Source organism: Conger conger, chromosome 11, assembly GCF_963514075.1.
Source record: "Conger conger chromosome 11, fConCon1.1, whole genome shotgun sequence".
Classification (NCBI taxonomy): Eukaryota; Metazoa; Chordata; class Actinopteri; order Anguilliformes; family Congridae; genus Conger; species Conger conger.
Window position 1 is genome coordinate 5,726,346 of NC_083770.1, and position 20,834 is coordinate 5,747,179.

General features: G+C 42.1%; 1 protein-coding gene across 2 annotated transcripts in view; it reads right to left on the bottom strand.

The window, feature by feature from the left end:
* Positions 1–896: 896 nt before the first annotated feature.
* Positions 897–20,834, bottom strand: part of zgc:158260 (uncharacterized protein LOC571389 homolog) — a 37,174-nt gene continuing 17,236 nt past the window's right edge. For both annotated transcript variants that reach the window (XM_061259371.1, XM_061259370.1), the window contains exons 5-8: positions 15,205–15,387; positions 14,335–14,463; positions 13,943–14,020; positions 897–1,080 (exon numbers count right to left, since the gene is read on the bottom strand). In XM_061259371.1, coding sequence (XP_061115355.1) covers positions 1,030–1,080; positions 13,943–14,020; positions 14,335–14,463; positions 15,205–15,387 — 441 coding nt within the window. In that variant the 3' untranslated portion in view covers positions 897–1,029. The remainder of the gene's footprint in view (positions 1,081–13,942; positions 14,021–14,334; positions 14,464–15,204; positions 15,388–20,834) is intronic.

Below are 20,834 nucleotides of genomic sequence, written 5' to 3' on the forward strand. Positions count from 1 at the left end.
ATCTGAAACCAGACCGGTTGTAAATCTGTGTGTGAGAATCAGTCAGTTTTACTTTTATACGTATGGATAAATATGAAGTTTAACTCCTCATATTTGTTTTTTGGTATACCGCCAATGGTAGAAAATCATGTGTGGGCGTATTTGAAAGACTTATGGTAAAATTACGAATTCACCTGTAAGCAGTGTTTTAATGTATTTGTTGAAGCGTTCCCTTTAGTTACACGGGGTCACTGTTTTAGTTAGAATTCAAATGACCCCCTCCTTGCAACGATTGACGACAAAGATTCCCCCAATTCTGATTCAAATTACTAATAAACTTGAGGTCCAAATTCAATTTCATAGTTACATTGAGCATTTTTCTTTTTACATTTTCGTAGTCCCACTAAGTAAAGGTTTGCAGGCTATATACAGCTTCTCTCAATGGGGAGCTGTGATTAAAAAACAATTTTTTAAATGAAAGAATGTCATAAGGATTGTAACATTTTGGATATATGAACTACATTATTACAACACTTTAGAATTGGAATAATATTTCCACATGCCATTTTATTCTGCAGGTATAGAAACACATACTTGTAATGTGTGTTGTCCTGTTCCCATAGTTGGAGTAATATATTGGTGATTATGTGCTCTGAGTATTCAGTGTGATTACCATGAAAAAACTCCTAATGGTAGGATAGTAAGGGTGGAGGTTTTTTTTTAACGAAAGATACTCACCCTCTTGTTGATTCTTTTTAATGTGGAAGGTATTTTCTGTCCAATCGTGGTCACCTAAACTGCCCTTCTCCAAGGGCTAGAGCTGCAGAGACTACTGGCTAGATTGCACACTGGCAGTCTTTTACACGTACACAATTAGTTGGATATAGCCATAGAGAGATCAAACCATAGACCGTAGATAAATGTTTATTATTTATTAAAACAAACAGAAACAAGCAAGATAAAAACATATTAAAGAACACATAGCCTACATTAAATCCTAAAATAAAATTAACGTTACAGTGCTCTCGCCACCATTTCTTCCTAGCCTCTTCAAAAGAGGACTGTGCGCCTTCTTCCTGGGAGAGTCTTCCCTGACGGCACCTGAAACGCATTTAAAACATAGTTAAAGGAGCACTGTCACTGTCAGTTGAGCTTATTTGGATTAAATGCTTTAATTATGTGTGTAGGCATTTTTTAAATCAGCGTCAGTGTCGCTGTTTCCTAAATATGGGGCAAAACTTCTCAAAACAAACACATCCAGTGATGTCAGCCTATTAGGTTGGGGAAATTCAAAGTAACGCAATTAAAGAATGTGTTATTGTATGTCATCTGTATTAATAGGGGGATTTAAAGCTTGACATTTTTTGTCTCCCCCACAATATATATTTTTTTATCCTAATAGGTTTACATAAAAAAAGATTCCATTGAAAATCCAAATGGACTTCAAGTCTGAACAGGAGAGTAAAAGCAGCTTTTGGACAAACCTACACATGTCATGTCACCCCGCTTCTCATTGGCCTCCACTGGCTTCCTATTGCCACACGCATCCGATTCAAGGCCCTAGTGTTGGCATTTCAGGCTGCTAAGTGGACTGCCCCACCTTACATACAATCCCTGATCACTCCCTACTCCCCAGCTAGACCACTCTGGTCTGCCAGCACTGGTCGCCTTATGGTTCCCTCTCTACGTGCACCTGGCGGTCGAGCTGCACGTTCACGCCTGTTTTCCGTTCTGGTTCCTCAGTGGTGGAATGACTTGCCTACCACTGTTACCTAATCCCTCCCCCTATTTCGACGCAGACTAAAAACACACCTTTTCAAACTCTTAGTCCTCCCTCCTGATTTCTCCCGCCCCCTTTCTGATATCCCTATCCCTCTTGTCTAAACCCCCCCCAAAAAAAGAAAAAAAGAAAATAAAAATAAAAATTATTGCACTTATGATGACTATATGTTTAGAACAGCACTTCATATGTATACATGTGTATTTTCTTAGTTATGGATGTGATGCTTTGACTTGTGGAAGAACCTATGCACTTGTAAATCGCTTTGGATTAATGTCCAAAATATTTTTACATTACATTTTTGTCATTTGGCAGACGCTTTTAATCCAAAGCGATTTACAAGTGCATAGGTTAATGTAAATGTAAAATGAATGCAAGTTAAATTCTTTCAGATGTAGTATCACTATAACCTATGGAATATTTTCTGTGATTTTATTAAATGCAATCGCTATAGGGAAATAAGATTAAATATGTGACCTTGTATATATGAGTCAATGTCACAATGGCCAATTTCACATACATAGATGTTTCTATAAATAAAACCTTAATTTCGTAGCAGAATATCTTGGCTTTCGTAATCTGCATGTTTTACTGCCAAATTCAGAGTAAAAGTCAAGTTAATATAGCTATTTGGCTTCATCGGATTTTACTAAAAAATGTATTTGCTTTCATGGTCTGTATGTCTTAATGTCAATAGTAAACGTTCAGAGTAGAAATATAGCTTTATACATGATGAAAAGGTATAGCCCAAAGTTTTGTTAGCCCAGAGTCGGTCATCTCCCAGCAAGTAACAACTCGCAATGAAATTTTTTTTGATTTTGATAGAGAAACTCACATATAGCCTATGGGAGACCGTGCCACAAATTAACATGGGGATTTTTCATAGTGGCATTTCGGTGTGCATTTGCACAAAAATGATCGGTTCGTCCTCACTTGTATGTATTATAGCAACGTGCTTATACATAAACAGGAGTGGCAGGACGATTTGAAGACTTCATCAAGAGTTATTAACAAAACTGTGTGTTAGCACCATGAAATGTTTTTTCACCAAGTTTGCTTGGTTAACTTATCATGAACACCACAAACTCCAAATACATCTCATTGACATCACTGCCTTATGGGTTACAAGATTTTTTTCGTAGGCTGTTTTAGCACAGCTGGGACACATTGTAACGCTCTGTTCTCCTCACCTATTATAAATGCATCAGCCACAATATCTTTTAATGTAATGCTGTATATTCCATTGTAGGGGTCCTCGCACGGGACTCCAAATTATGTAGGGTCCTTGCACGGGCCGCCAAATAACGCAGGGATTTTACTCTCTACGAAACCGGGGCGCCAGTTAAACGTTGTGTTGCAGTATAACTGCGAAAAGTAATCAGTCTCATAAAATTACTGTTATCAGAAATATCCAACCACAAATATAGTATTTCAATTAATTAAAATAACCAATATTAATGATTGAACATACCGATAACCTGAAGGTTGGAAGTTCTCCGAAAGACTGCTTTAACTCGGCTCTCATGTCTATGCGATTCCAAAACGGACACCGGGGTTTAATAAAATATATTTATTAAACAAACATACAAACACATAACAGATAAACTAACGGGAAGTTAGTAAGGAAATTTAGTTTGGTATGTGTGTGTGCGTGTGTGTGTGGCGCGCGCAAGCGCGCGTGTCGCTAGAGTTCTGGGTGTGGTAATGAGTTAGAGTTAGCTGTGAGAAGGGACTACTTGCGTAGTTTTACTCTATATATGCGCAAAAGACGGCGAATCAATTCACGTACATATATATGTAGCTAACCAAACACATTACAATGGTTGGATGGTAAATATTGAAACACAGATTCACAAAAACAGTTAAGACTAAACTAAACACTGGCTATGCCTGAATGTTTGTTTTCTTACTGAGTCCATACGCATTGCTGGATCCAAAAGACATGCTGTCCTTGTAGAAGCGGCGATGGTGCTGTGAATGGTGTCCGGGAGAGATGCGCAGGCTGGGGTGTTCCCGTCTTAGCAGCGCGTTGTCGTCTGATCCGCTGGTCCTTTTCCAGGTGTAAAAGTTCGTTGCTGTTTCGTTGTTGGGCTTTATTGGGGTAAACTGATGTAGCGTTCCGCGTACAACAATTTCCACTCACTATAGGCCACGTAGTTACCGCGAGGTAACTGGGTGTGTCCGTAGGCCTGGTAGTGCGCTGTGCAGCATTCAGCCTCTGTCCGAGTCTCGGAGCAGATGAGCTGAAGCGAATGCCCAAAAAGGGTGCGTCCAAGAGAAGAAGCAGAAGAGGCAGAAGAAGCAGAAGAGAGATCCCAAGAACGTGTCTTGCTCTTATACGGGACCGTTTATTGCTCCCGCCATTACGGGATTGGCTGAACCAAGTTAGACGTCATTCGTGGTGGACGTCGCAGAATTTTCCTGTGGGAATGTGGAAGTTGTAGTCCCTACATCCCCCCTGTGGTCTCAGGATGCGGCTGAAGCCAGTGTTCCTTGAGAGCATAAAAGTCAGTTCACAGTCCACAGGTCAAGTACGTTGGGTCGGTAACACAGTTCACAATTGACTGACAAACATCCAGGCATTTATCAACAATTAACTAAACTGGTCTAAGACACATGATACAAACAATGTGAAACACTAAGGTCGAACAGTGAATACATTGTCACAAAACAAAAGAAACCTTGGTGAAAGGGTTAGTCGTTTTGTTAGTTCAGGTGTTTTGTTAGTTATTGGATGGTGTCCAGAAGGTGGAGCACCAACAGGAATGACCCAGCCATGAAAATTTTCAGATGATGTAGGGGTCTAGGATGGAGAGGCTGTAGTCTTTTTGGAAGTCTTGTTCAGACTGACCAATTGTTCTAGTCCCTACAGTCAGGTTGCTGACGAGGGTTGTCATCTGAAATATGTGGGGACATTTTCAAATTAGGGCAGCTTTCTGTATCCAAGCTTAACCTTATGGCTGTGTCATCAGGAAGGAAATGGAGAGGTGGTCTCATTTCTAAATGATGTGGTAAGCTCACAAGTGGTCTTGTCTTGCTTGGGGAAGAGGTGGAGTAAGGCACACTGGGGTGTGGCAATATACTTGTAAAGATTACACTGTAGTTTCTACATGCAATACTTTACGATGGTTCAGTAGGTATAGAAAGAAGCAATGAACGTTTATCAGTTATAGCAGGTGTCGGATTTAACTCTACAGTACCTACTTACGATCTGCGTTTGCTGCTGCTACATGCAAATCTAAGTGGCTGCTATAAACTACCAGTTTATTTTGCCACCCCCCTTTGGTAGGAAAGGTGTGCAAAAGAAAGTGGTCAAAGCATCAGCTGGGAGTCTGCCTGTGAGGAGACCACGGCTATAGATCAGTCTTATTCAACGTCTTTTGATGGAGGTTGAACAAGACCAGATAGCTCTTTGGAGTGGTTACTCAAGGCATACACACTACTGAACAAAGGTTAGAGGCTTTAGTTGTCCTCAGAGGAACTGAAGAAGCTCTCTACAGACAAGGTATCTTCCCTATCAGAGTCATGCTGGTGACTCTGAGGCTTGGGCCTACCGGGTCGGTCTTCTCTCCAATTCCGGCTGGAATCAGAGTGTGAGAAGCGACCACGGTGGCTCTTAACCGGGAACTTACTCACATGCCGTTGTTTTGAGCCATTAGATTTTAATGGGGCAACTTGGGAAGTGCCGGCGGGCTTGGTTGGAACAACGTGCTTAGCTGTTTCCAATACCTCGTTCCTGGGCACAATCCTTAAAGTGTCCCAGACCATTTGGGCTTCATTTCTTAATTCAAGGGCTGAGTGTTGGCCCCTTGAAAACAGTGAAACATGAGTTCGGACACAGGGGTGCAGGTTGTGCACAAAAAGGGATTTGAAGGCTTGATCTTCATCTAAGCCTGGTCCGTTTCTGCCCTGGAAAAAAGCATGTTTAAGTCGTTGGTAAAAGTCTTTTGGTCGTTCTGTACGGCTATGTTTAACCTCCACAGATTTGATCATGGCTGTGGCCTGATCAAACCGTGGCAGGTACTCAGCTACCAACGCTTCACAAACCTTGGGATAGCTGGAACGAACCTGTGGTGGAAGTTGTTCCATAAATGTATGGATCTCTCTGGTAGAGGTTTTCCATACAAGTCGTACCTTTTCTCGATCGGTTGCCCTGGGCAGATCCGAGAGACAGTAGTCAACTTCTCTCAAGTAACTCTGAATGTTAAATTCGGAGTCCTTGGGGTCAAATGTGTGGACATACTTCGCCATGGCCTCTAGCTCCTCAAAGCGAAGACCATGTGAAGTTGCACTAGTTTGCCTGTTTGGAGAAGGAGAGACTGAAATCACATTTGAATGTGAATGCGTTTCATGCGGAGCTCGACGTCCTCGGTTTTGGTTTAGGGGGCGGAGCTACAAAACAGTCATTCTCACAATGGTTGGCAGAAGATGAATTGTCACTGTCAGTGTACTGTACAGAGCTGTCACCTATCCTCTCAGTTATAAAGGGAAAGCTAGCGGGATTAGCGTTGCTTTTTGTGTGCCCAATTAATAACGTTAGATCTCCTCTACCGTGTCCACGGGAGGGTTCCCTGACCTCCTCATGAGAGGGGTGGGCATGGAAGGTGCAGTCCTGTACTTGCCTGACTGTTTCTCCCTTGCGGAGATGGACCACCGTTGGGATGGAGTCCCCCCTTTCCCTCTCCAGGGAAGAGGTGGGCAAACCATTGCATGGGTGGTCAACAGCACTGCAATCTGAGGAGACTGACGAGTGTCCATCAGAGCAAGTTGTGGAACCGGGATCTGACAAACCCGAATCAATTTGTGACCCCCCTTCCCCTGCCTTGTGGTGTAAGGAGGAAGCAGGAGAAGCTGGAGTTGGGCAAGCCTGAGAAAGCAGGCTTACAGAAGAGAGTGGATGCAGTAGCTTGTGGCATCTACTCTTCAACTGAAATAATTCCTCTCTGTAGGAACAAAGATCTGATTCGGCTGAATGCAGATCACGCAAGTATTGTACTGCTTTCTTGCCAACAGTTTGAAGCTCAAGTAAAACACTGGTGTGTTGTCCTCTGAGGTATGCCATCTCTGAGTCTAAGTTTTTGTTGCTCTGAAGAGCAAGACTAATCTGTCTGGCAAAATTCAAGACCAGACAACTTAGAATTGGGTCTTTTGAATGGTTGGGGGAGTGACCTTTCTCGTTGATTAATGAGAACATTTCTTTCCTACAATCAGTGAGGTTCATCTGATTCAGGAAAGCTATGTAGCCAGGTGCTAAACCTTGGGCTAAAAAGGAAAGGTACTCATCAATAGATATGGGTTCCATATCTCAAGCCAAATAAAGCTAAAAGCTAAAATCAGTAACTTAAGAGGGTACTCTTGAAGTTAACAATTTGACAAGGGCCTTGAGCTCCTAACAGTTGGCAATGAATTGTTTCCCAATATCACAATCCAACATACAAGTTGTGATGAAGGATAAAGAATTTAAAACGCTCTTTGAATATTCTCTATAACTATAGTACAAGGTAGCTATAGCATCACACAGGGACTCGAGTTGCACTAGCGGTACTGCAATGCAACAACAGCAAAATGAACAAACATATGGCGGATATTCGGACCGTAAAATAGGAACTGTGATGCTGATCACATTAATCCTAAATACCAGAATGTGATTGGTTGAAATTACAATTAAATTTGGATTTAAATGTAAAATTCAATTAATTATTAAAATTACTTTGACCAAGTAATTATAATTAATAATACAGTGCGGCTAATAATACTATTATTGATAATACGTATTATACCGGAAGGTAAATGCCAATCAACAAACTACCGTGTAAGATTACGAATGTAATGCCACAATGTTACACGAGGGGGCAGTATATTGAGAAAGCGGCTCATGCAGGCTTTCAAAAATGGTACAAGGGTGACATCTAGCGGTATTTTCAAAAGATTGCACTGGTGGCAATTTAGCTGAGAAAGAATGCCGAGAATTCGTTCTGGAGGCACGTGACATGAGCCAAAGCTCGTCTTTCTCACGCAGAGCTCCAAATTAGGATGGGGAATTCGTTATGAAGTCACAAGACATGAAATTTGAGCCAAAGCTAGTCTTCCTCACATGGGGCACCAAAATATGTAGGGGTCCTCGCACGGGACTCCAAATTATGTAGGGTCCTTGCACGGGCCGCCAAATAATGTAGGGTCCTCGCACGGGCCGCCAAATAACGCAGGGATTTTACTCTCTACGAAACCGGGGCGCCAGTTAAACGTTGTGTAGCAGTATAACTGCAAAAAGTAATCAGTCTCATAAAATTACTATTATCAGAATATCTAACCACAAATTTAGTATTTTAATTAATAATTAAAATAACCAATATTAATGATTAAACATACCGATAACCTGAAGGTTGGAAGTTCTTCGAAAGACTGCTTTAACTCGGCTCTCATGTCTATGCGATTCCAAAACGGACACCGGGGTTTAATAAAATATATTTATTAAACAAACATACAAACACATAACAGATAAACTAACGGGAAGTTAGTAAGGAAAATTAGTTTGGTATGTGTGTGTGCGTGTGTGTGTGGCGCGCGCAAGCGCGCGTGTCGCTAGAGTTCTGGGTGTGGTAATGAGTTAGAGTTAGCTGTGAGAAGGGACTACTTGCGTAGTTTTACTCTATATATGCGCAAAAGACGGCGAATCAATTCACGTACATATATATGTAGCTAACCAAACACATTACAATGGTTGGATGGTAAATATTGAAACACAGATTCACAAAAACAGTTAAGACTAAACTAAACACTGGCTATGCCTGAATGTTTGTTTTCTTACTGAGTCCATACGCATTGCTGGATCCAAAAGACATGCTGTCCTTGTAGAAGCGGCGATGGTGCTGTGAATGGTGTCCGGGAGAGATGCGCAGGCTGGGGTGTTCCCGTCTTAGCAGCGCGTTGTCGTCTGATCCGCTGGTCCTTTTCCAGGTGTAAAAGTTCGTTGCTGTTTCGTTGTTGGGCTTTATTGGGGTAAACTGATGTAGCGTTCCGCGTACAACAATTTCCACTCACTATAGGCCACGTAGTTACCGCGAGGTAACTGGGTGTGTCCGTAGGCCTGGTAGTGCGCTGTGCAGCATTCAGCCTCTGTCCGAGTCTCGGAGCAGATGAGCTGAAGCGAATGCCCAAAAAGGGTGCGTCCAAGAGAAGAAGCAGAAGAGGCAGAAGAAGCAGAAGAGAGATCCCAAGAACGTGTCTTGCTCTTATACGGGACCGTTTATTGCTCCCGCCATTACGGGATTGGCTGAACCAAGTTAGACGTCATTCGTGGTGGACGTCGCAGAATTTTCCTGTGGGAATGTGGAAGTTGTAGTCCCTACACCATGTACAGTCCCCTCCAAAGGTAATGGATCAGCAAGGGCAATTCCTTTGTTTTTGAAATACACTGAATACATTTGAGGTTGAGATAAAATTTCAGCTTTTATTTCCTGGTGTTAACACCAAGATGTAAACTACTGAACAAAAATGCCCCTTTGGTATCAGACCACCAAAGTTTTTGTATTAGAACAGAAAGAATTTAAGTAAATCAAAGTAAATAACACTTAATATTTGGTGGCATATCCCTTGCTTGCCATAACTGCACCAAGCTTGCAACCCACTGACATCACCAAACTGTTGCATTCTTCCTTTGTGATGCTTTTCCAGGGTTTTACTGCAGCCTCTTTCAATTGTTGTTTGGTTGGTTGGTTTGTTTTTTGTTCCCTTCAATCTCCTCTTCAGGGGGTGAAATGCATGCTCAATTGGGCTAAGGTCTGGTGATTTACTTGGCCAGTGTAAAACCTTCCACTTTTTCTCCCGAATGAAGTCCTTTGTTGTGTTGGCAATGTGGTTTAAGTCATTGTCTTGCTGCATGATGTTCCTTCCAATTAGTTTGGACACATTTCTCCAGAAGTTGGCAGACAGAATGTTTTTGTAGACTTCTGAATTCATCCTGCTGTTACCATCATGAATTACATCATCAATAATGATTAGTGAGCCCACTCCAGAAGCAGCCATGCAAGCCCAAGCCATGACACTTCCTCCACCGTGCTTCACAGATGAGCTCGTATATTTTGGATCAAGAGCAGATCCCCTCTTTCTCCACACTTCCCCTCTTTTCCATCACTTTGGTAAAGGTTAACCTTGGTGTCATCAGTCCATGAAACTTTGTTCCAGATGTTTTGTGGCTCATCCCTGTGCTTCTTTGCTAATTGTAATCTTGCATTCTGATTCTTACTACTGATGAGTGGTTTGAATCTTGTGGTATAGCCTCTATATTGCTGCTCTCTAAGACTTCCACGAACAGTGGATTGAGATACCTTCACACTTGCCCTGTGCAGATACCTTCACACCTCCCCTGTGTTTGTGATGTCACCAACTGATTTTTTGGGGGTTTTCTTCACAGCTAGCTCTCACAATGTTTCCACATGTTGGTTTATCTTTTCTAACACAAATGTAGTCTTCACAGGCAAAACCCAAGGCTAAAACCAAAAGTACACATTCAGATCTATTTATTGTTTAACCAATCAATTTAACAGGACAACTGGGCAACAAGAAACGCACGTGAATCACATGTTCCAATACTTTTTCTCACCTAAAAATTGGGTGGTCTGATACAAAAGGTGATATGTTCTAAGATCTGTCATCTCATGTATTTCACTGCATAGGATTCCTCTTGTCCTCCCTAGTTCCCTCCATGTTTTTCTTTCCCATTCCTGTCCTCTCTCCTCTCCCCAGGTCCCAGTCAGGTAGGAGTTTTGCTTCCCACCAACATGGCCAGAATATCTTGAACCTCATCTTCCCTCCCAGATCCGCTGGTGTTGATCTCTGTGTGGCTGGTGGCCTCTGGAACTGCCAGTCCGCCGTCCAGAAAGCAGACTTCATATCAGCCTATGCCTCCCACCTCAACCTTGACTTTCTCGCCTTAACTGAAACGTGGCTCTCACCAGAGAACACAGCCACCCGGCTGAATTTCATGCAGTTTCTGTTACTCTCCCATGCAATCTCTTTATTATTGTTGTTTATCGCCCCCGGGGTCCTCTGGGGAGCTTCTTGGATGAGCATTCTTGGACATCCTCCTTAGCTCCTCACCAGTCAATGACACTCCCCTGATCCTCCTGGGTGACTTCAATCTCAACTCAGAGTCCACCCAGTCTACCTTTCTCTCCTTCCTTTCTTCTTTTGACCTTACCCTCACTCTTTCCCCTCCCACACACAAAGCAGGCAACCTTCTTGACCTCATCTTCACAAGGAGCTGCACAACAACCAACCTCTCTGTAACACCACTCCATATATCTGACCACTCCTTCATCTCTTTTTCTCTTCCACTCTTCTCTAACACCCATCCATCTCTCCCACCATCCACTGTCACCTGTCGGCGTAACCTACGCCACCTGTCTACCTCCACCCTCTCGTTTACGATCCTCTCCTCCCTACCATCCGCGGAGTCTTTCACTCAACTGTCTCCCGATGATGCTGCTACAACCCTCATGTCCTCTCTCTCATCTTCCTTTGACTCTCTGTGTCCCCTCACCACCAGATTAGCTCGGGCCTCCCCCCTGTCCTTGACTTTCTGATGCTCTACGAGCTGTCCGAACCAAACTGCGGGCAGCGGAGAGAAAATGGAAAAGGTCCTGTCTCCCCAGTGATATGACATCCTTCCATGCCCTCCTATCATCTTTCCATTCCTCTGTCTCTCTAGCTAAATCTTCGTTCTTTCACTCGAAAATTAACGTGTCCGACTCTAATCCCTGCAAACTGTTTTCAACCTTCTCCTCTCTTCTGGCCCCCCCTCCACCCCCACCTCCCTCATCACTCACACCACTTTGAAAAGAAGGTCGATGACATTTGCAATTCCTTCACCCAACCCTCTCCCCCTGCTGACCCTCCTACCTTCCCCAACTCCCTAGCCTCCTTTTCTCCCCTCTCTGACTCCGACACTTTGAAACTCCTTACATCCCACCACCCGACCACCTGTCCTCTTGACCCCATCCCCTCTCCCCTTCTACAATCTATCTCTAATGACATTCTCCCTTTTCTCTCCTCTTTAATCAACACCTCCCTCTCTTCCGGCACCATGCCTTCTTCCCTGAAGAGGGCCAGAGTCACTCCCCTGCTAAAAAAACCTACTCTTCACCCCTCTGCTCTGAAGAGCTCTGCCCCTCTGCTCTGAACTACCGGCCTGTCTCTCTTCTTCCCTTTCTTGCTAAAACTCTGGAATGGGCAGTCTGCTCTCAACTGTCCACTTATCTTCTTCACAACAATCTCCACAATCCCAACCAGTCCGGCTTCAAGAGTGCCCACTCCACTGAGACCGCCCTGCTCGCGGTCACTGTGGCACTCCACTCTGCTAAAGCCAAATCCCTCTCCTCTGTCCTTATCTTCCTCGACCTGTCGGCCGCCTTCGATACAGTCAACCATGAGATTCTGCTCTCATCACTGTCTGGGATGGGTGTCACAGGATCTGCACTTGCTTGGTTTTCCTCCTACCTCTCTGGTCGTTCCTACCAGGTGACTTGGAGGGGCTCAGTCTCTGACCCTCACCCCCTACAAACTGGAGTCCCACAGGGCTCAGTTCTTGGTCCTCTCCTCTTCTCGTTATACACCATGTCTCTTGGTTCTGTTATCTCTTCCCATGGCTTTTCTTACCACTCTTATGCCAATGACACCCAACTCTTTATTTCCTTCCCCCCCGATACCCAGGTCACCACACAGATCTCTGCCCGCTTGGCTGATATCTCTGCGTGGATGACTTCCCACCACCTGAAGCTTAACCTTGCCAAAACTGAGCTTCTCTACATCCCTGCTAAGTCCTCTCCGACAATTGACCTCTCAGTGACTGTTGAGGACTTTATAGTTTCCTCCTCCCGTACGGCAAAGAATCTTGGGGTGACTCTTGATAACTGCCTCAACCTGGCTCCACAAGTATCCTCCACTGCCAGAACCTGCAGGTTCTTTCTCTACAATATACGCCGTGTCCGTCATCTCCTGACGGAGAAAGCCATCCAGCTCCTAGTCCAGGCGCTCGTCATTTCCCGCCTGGATTACTGCAACTCCCTCCTAGCCGGTCTCCCAGCTTCTACCATCAAGCCCCTCCAGCTGGTCCAGAATGATGTAGCCCGCCTGATCACCAGTCAGCCCAGGTCGGCTCATGTCACCCCGCTCCTCATTGGCCTCTACTGGCTTCCTATTGTCGCACGCATCCGATTCAAGGCCCTAGTGTTGGCATTTCAGGCTGCTAAGGGGACTGCCCCACCTTACATACAATCCTTAATCACTCCCTACTCCCCAGCTAGACCAGAGCTCCCAGGTCTGGTCGCCTTATGGTTCCCTCTCTACGAGCACCTGGCGGTCGAGCTGCACGTTCACACCTGTTTTCCTTTCTGGTTCCTCAGTGGTGGAATGACTTGCCTACCACTGTTAGGACAGCAGAACCCCTCCCCCTATTTTGACGCAGACTAAAAACACACCTTTTCAAACTGTACCTTATGTAGCATGGTTAGCTCAGCTAGTTAGTAAGCATGGATGGTGCAGTGAAAAGCGAAGGCTGGTAGCAGATTACCTCGACAACACTCCCCGATGACGTAACCCTCAAATTCAAAAGAACGTTGTTGCCCTTGGCTAGAGGCGAGTTTGTCTTTAGCTGACTGGTAACGCGTTCATTCAACAAATAATTTAGACAAGTGAGAGACGATTTTCCCTGCCCCCCTATCCCTCTTGTCTAACCCCCCCAAAAAAATCTTTTTTACTAGTTATCGATGTAATGCTTTAACTTGTGGAAGAACCTATGCACTTGTAAATCGCTTTGGATTAAAAGCGTCTGCTAAATGACAAAAATGTAAAAATGTAAATGTAAATGTAAAATGTACATCAAACCCAATTGTCCTCAGTGTATTGCAAAGGACTTGACCTTGCTGTTCCAATACTTTTGGAGGGGACTGTATATATGTCTATGTGCTCTGCTCACATGCTCTGAGAAACTTTAAGATCACTTTCACATCTTTTCATTGACTTCATATACTGCATATTGCTCATATACTGTGGACATATTAGTCAATCTTTTGAAGTTAAGAGAAAATAAAATTCATCAATGATTACTGATGAGAAATGGCTAAATCTAATCAACATTCATTTCTTACCAGAAAAACTACAAGACTGATGTAGCTTTAGTCTTACCTCAGGCTCCCTCAGTCCCTTATTGACGATGAACTTCTTATAGGCTTGTGCCGCGTAACTCTGCTCAAGCTGCGCATTCTAAAACATCACACACTGACATCAGTACCATGACAACGGTTACATTGGTTACTTCAGGAGATACATACTGAAAGTTCATGAAAGGCACAATTGCCTATTCTCAGAGAAATATGTAGATTCTACAGTAAAATGTCCTTCTGCCACTTTATGCCATAGCTGAAACGTGCTGCTATGCCTGTGATAGAAAAACAATTCATTGTAGAATAGTTCTACAAAAAAAGGTGAATCCCCAACTAGACATGACAAAACAATACTTGAAAAACAATATTGAAGGTAGAGCTCGATTTAATCAAACCATCAGATAAAATACGTACCAATTTTCTTGAAGATACAGAAAACTCTTGGTCATTCGGAAGGTATTGCATCGATCGACTTCTTGTTTTCTCTGTTTTAGAGTCTAGGGACAAGACTCCATAGTTTACCTTTGCTTTCCCAGAATGAATCTAGAATACATAATTCAGCATACATAAACTACAGAGATACTCCAAATTCTGGAATACCTGAAATGTATATGATAGTATGAACTTGACTAGAGGCACTTATAGACTGATTTCAATACTGCTCATCAGTAAGATGGAAGTGACAAGGGCAACACTGATTTTGAAAGACAGTTAATATATCACAAGAGATCATGATATTTATATTATGCATTGGAACAATACAGAATGGATACTCAAATCTGGCCCTAGATGCCAGTGGTACAGCTGGTTTTAATTCCTTTCCCTCTAATCAGGACTGGTTTAGACCTGGGACACCAGGTGAGCTAAAGCCCTAGCCAATCAGTGGAGATCAAATTTCAATGAACTATCGTGTAAAAACGAAAACCAGCATACAGGCATTAAGGACCATGTTTCTGTATTGCTCCACATTATAAGCGTCATATTATATTTTATGATTTTATTATTTTCAAATGACCCTTTTCATTTAGCAAATAATTGTGAAGCTATTGCAACTTTCAATAATTGTCCGTTTGTGACAATTACCCACTAGCATGATACATTTTAGAAATGCACTGTATTGACAGCTATTAATATTTTTGTGATGTGATAATCATATCATTTATGTGATGCAAAATGAATGATCAGTAAGTTTCATTTAATCTCACTGTGATACCCTGATGTGTACAGATTGCATGTTTTCTGTTTTGGGAGATTAAATGGTAGTGCCTTCAGTGCCTTCAGTACCTTCAGTGAATCCGGGGCCATTAGGAAGGTGTTGGGCTTAGCTGCTTTGTGAAGGTTCTCTGCAGAGCTCCACGGCTGCCTTCTGTTGCGTACTTGTTTGGGAAAGGCAGGCTTTATCTCAAATGCACTGGCCAACAGGTTAAACATGGTGGACTCGGTCAGGTCATCATTCTCTCCTCTGTCCTGCAGAAATAAAACATGCATATGAAAAATGTGAGCATGATCAAACAATCCCAACCCTCTACCTTTTCTGTATACCTACAATAGTTTTCAAGAAACGTATATATGGTATCTAGTAGGACCCCCTAGAGGGGAATAGCCTTAACTCTTCATGACATGGATTCAACAAGGTGTTGGAAACAAGCCAGGCATTGAATTGTGGCTGCACAAATGTTTTTAGATGAAATATGCACTCCAACAGACATCCTATAACACCCATACAACAATGTTGTTCCCATATACAGAATAATCAAACATGAAATCACTTTTTTTGTCTTTTCTGTACAACAAAATACTATAAACCAAAACACATCAGGCTCACAATATGACCAGACAAAATTGTGAGATGCTGCATGGATAAAAGTACACACAGTGTTATTTATGGAAGCAAAATACCTAAAAAGGATTGTATATATAGTACCAAAGTGTGACATAATTTTGTCACATGTCGTTTCCAAAAGAAGATGTGCTATTCATTATTCCCACAGGGAAATCAAAGTCTAACTACATTAAGATCATTGTATTAGCTATGCTTACAGTTCTTTACTGGTTGGGGAATCTAATCTCTTATCTTTTGATTATAATTAATTCCAACAATACGGGTAATAAACTACACTCCCCAAGGGCAAATCCTTGTTGCTAAATTATACATCCCAGCCAAGTGCCATTAGTAAGCCTGTAGTTGTGACCGTTCTAGCTAATTACCTTTTAACACATTTGTCCTTTTAATACATTTTATCACTTTCAGGTAATTACTTGTCTAGTTAAATTCATATAGTCAGACAGTTTCACCCATTTGCACAGATGCCAAATCTAGCTGCCCTTGCCCATTTTTGTAGTGTTGGGGCTTTAAAACTCCGGAGGTGAGCATGACAGACCCAATTTCATGCGTCTCGAATACCCAGAAAATATCCAGATAGATTATAAACATAAAAATTCAGGTGTAAAAACCCAAGATGCATTAGGAACAGATTCAAATAGAATCACCCAAACCACTTCGGGATGTGGTCTCTGAGACACATTTGAGATGGATGTTTAAGACGGAAGTGTTAATGCATCTGTCTCTCCAAGACACAAATGACAATTGAAACTGATCCCAAAGTATTATGTCATGTGACTAGCAATACAGACAGATAATTCCATTCAGAACAAACTTCAGAGTGTTTACAGAAGTCAAAATATTTTTGCTGCGGCCACAACCAGGGTCACTTCTGTATTAGAAACTTGCTATTTTGAAAGCAGTAACCATTTTTGCTCTGCGAGAGGCGGAACAAAACAGGAAGAGGGTTGTCAGGGTTTTGCAAATTAGCAATCTGATTTTAATCAGGCTGACCAGAGATGCATCTGACTACCAAATGTAAATGCAATGTGGTTAAATCATATGCGGACACTATCTAGATACAAGTCACATGAAGTGACTCATGAAGTGACTCATGAGGTGATCAGGTGCAAATGAAGCCACAGAGACTTACATGAAGGAAGACACTTCTATAATACTGACAAAACTTAATGTAGTTTATGTTCATAATTTAGGTATAAATGAAGTGCTACTAATACAAAACAATGCAGGCGAAAACACAAAATAAAAAGTTCTTTATTTTGATATGAATTACTGAGAGTCACGAACAGGAAAGAGATAAAAAAGAGTATACATTTCTAAATTCCTTGGCCACAAGGGTGCAAAATATGAGGTCGATATGCAGAAGAATGAAGATCTATTAAAAAGATCTAATTAAATTATATTATTAAAACACATAATTAAAGATTTTTGAAGCAGAATTTAAGAAGTATGGTATCCGTGTCCGGTATGAGTGTCTCCAAATCTATCCAAAATAGCTAAATTGTGCATTGCTATAAAACATAAAATAATCATATATTTTTACTACAGATCAAATGTTTTGACTCATGAATCTCAATACTGCATAATTTCCAAGTCGGAATTCCTATCTTTTCATCAGCATAGGGCCGTAAAATATCTAGGGGTCTAAAAACCACTCTGAAAATGAATAAAATGCTTTAAGTAGATTATGAAGCATAATCAACCCAAAAACTATGTTTAAAGTGAGAGATAATGTCATAATGGTTGGCAAAAAAAAAAAAGACAAGAAATTCAGCCCAAAAAACATGTTTTAAATAAGAGATAATGATTGGCAAAAGCAAAAAAATAAAGGAAATTCACAGAAGCACCGAGAACATTATCTTGACCTATGCACTGACAAGGCTTCCAACTCACAATGCATTAATACCGGCTACGGGTACTGTATCTACGGTGGTCTACTTCATACAACATGTACCACTGGGCAGGCTGCTGAGGGTTCAAACAAATATTCTCTTTGAAACAACCAAATAGGGCTGCTTTCCATGGCTTCACCAGGTCGTTTGCCATTGCTGAGCTTACCAGTCTTATCAATGTACCAAACAGTTCATTTTGACAGCAGATTTTTTTTTCTATGATTTAGTTTTTAATATTTTTAAGCCTACTGATGCTTTACTGCCTTTGACACTTCTTTTGTCCTCATGTTGAGAGACAACAACAGACTCCAAATGCAGATGGCACTCCAAGGATCCTAGCTATTTTATGCATAAACTAACTCATTCATTCATTCATTCATTCATTCATTCATTCTCCTAACCCGCTTATCCTGAACAGGGTGGCAGGGAGGCTGGAGCCTATCCCAGCATACATTGGGCGAAAGGCAGGAATACACCCTGGACAGGTCGCCAGTCCATTGCAGGGCACACACACCATTCACTCACACACTCATACCTACAGGCAATTTAGACTCTCCAATCATCCTAACCTGCATGTTTTTGGACTGCGGGAGGAAACCGAAGTACCCGGAGGAAACCCACGCAAACACAGGGAGAACATGCAAACTATACACAGAGAGGCCCCGGCCGACGGTGATTCGAACCCAGGACTTCCTTGCTGCTACCCACTGCACCATCCATGCCGCCCCATGAACTAACTGTAAGGGTAATTTTCTTTCTTAATTGACAATGTGTGTGTTAACATAGAGACAATCATGTGATTAAAAATAACCTTTTATTATAATCTGTATTACAAATTAGACCATGTATGCTGAAAATATGCTCTATAATACAGATGGATTTAGACTAAGAATTTTCCTCTGTCTCTCTCTCAAGCAGACAGACTTGAGATTAATGAGATTAATGTCTCTGCTTTTCCTAGAAGGGGGCTGCTTGCACATTCTGATCTTATGGCAAGGTTGTAGTTTATCTGGAGACTAAATACTGATAATACTCGGTTGTCAGCTGTATGTCTTCCTTGTTTTAGTGAAGAATCTGCCCCCTTGTGGAAAAGTACCAACACTGTGTATATAAGTCATACTGTATTTGTGTTTCAAATCAGAGAGCTGGTAAGCCCTCTCACTTTCTGTATCTATTTGCAAATAAATAAGAAAATTAAACTCAAGTAAAATGTTGTTTTACTGTAGATCTGTTAGATCAGACAATGCTCACCGAGATGTAGAAAGGGTTTTTCCCTAACATTAACAATGAAACTTAACACACCTGTCCAAGAAACATTTGAGCTGCCAATTGTCCAGTCTTCGATATATACTCACCAAGCACTTTATTAGGTATTTACAGTGGGAGCCATAATTATTTGATCCCTTGCTGATTTTGTAGGTTTGTCCGACGGAACTTTAATTTAATCATATTTTTAAATAAATCAGAATTTTAATCATAGGTACATTTTAACATTGAGAGACAGAATATCACAGAATAATCCACAATAACAACATCATATAAATTTTATAAATTTACTATCGTATTTTTGCATGAAATAAGTATTTGATCCCCTACCAATCATTAATAATTCTGGCTCCTACAGACCAGTTAGTTTTCCATTAGAAGCACTCCTAATCTCAACTCATTACCCAAAACACCTGTGTCAACTCGTTATACAGTTATGTAGCTGTATAAAAGACACCTGTCCACACAATCAATCAGATTCCAACGTTTCCACCATGGCCAAGACAAAGGAGCTGTCTAAGGACATCAGGGACAAAATTGTAGACCTGCACAAGGCTGGAATGGGCTACAAGAAAATAAGCAAGCAGCTTGGTGAGAAGTTAACAACTGTTGGAGCAATTATTAGAAAACGGAAGAAACACAAAGTCATCGCCAATCTCCACGCAAGATCTCACCTCGTGGGATATCAATGATCATGAGAAAGGTCAGGGATCAGCCCAGTACTACACAGGAGGAGCACCTCTCCCCATCCCTCCCTACCTCCCTGTGAACCGTAATTGTTGTCTTTGTGATTTACGTAGTGTTCGGTATTTTTAGTTGGCTAGGTAAGCAGTATTTGGATAGTTAAGTTTGGTCACTTTTGCTTTATTTGTTGATTTGAAAAAAAAATTGGCCCTGGTCCTTATCTTTGTTGTACGGGTAGCAATTGAAATTGTACTTCCCTCTAGGGTCTTTCAGCGCACTTAGCCCTGGTTATGGGTATGCACTTTGTTGTACGTCGCTCTGGATAAGAGCGTCTGCCAAATGCCAATAATGTAATGTAATGAGCTTGTTAATGACCTGAAGGCAGTTGGGACCACAGTCACAAAGAGAACCATCAGTAACACACTACACCGTGAAGGATTAAAATCCTGCTGTGCGGGCAAGGTTCCTCTGCTGAAGAAGGCACATGTCTGAAGTTTGCCAAAGAACACCTGGATGATCCAGAGGAGGCTTGGGAGAAGGTGATGTGGTCAGATGAGACCAAAATAGAGCTATTTGGCATCAACTCGACTCGCCGTGTTCGGAGGAAGAGAAATGCTCACAACCCCAAGAACACCATCCCCACTGTGAAGCATGGAGGTGGAAACCTTATGCGTTGGGGGTGTTTCTCAGCTAAGGGGACAGGACGACTTCACCATATCAAGGGGAGGATGAATGGGGCCATGTACCAGGAAATTTTGGGCGACAACCTCCTTCCCACAGTGAGAGCACTGAAAATGGGTCATGGATGGGTCTTCCAACATGACAATGACCCAAAACATACGGCCAAGGCAACAAAGGAGTGGCTCATAAAGAAGCATATTAAGGTCCTGGAGTGGCCTAGCCAGTCTCCAGACCTAAATCCCATCAAAAATCTGTGGAGGGAGCTGAAGCTTCGAGTTGCCAAGCGCCTCGAAACCTTAAGGATTTGGAGAGGATCTGCAAAGAGGAGTGGACCAAAATCCCTCCCAAGATCTGTGCAAACCTGGTGAAAAACTACAACAAACGACCTCTGTGCTTGCTAACAAAGGTTTCTCCACCAAGTATTAAGTCCTATTGTTCTATGGATAAAATACTTATTTCATGTGAAAATATGATATAAAATTTATAAAATTTATATGATGTTGTTATTGTGGATTATTTTGTGATATTCTGTCTCTCAATGTTAAAAT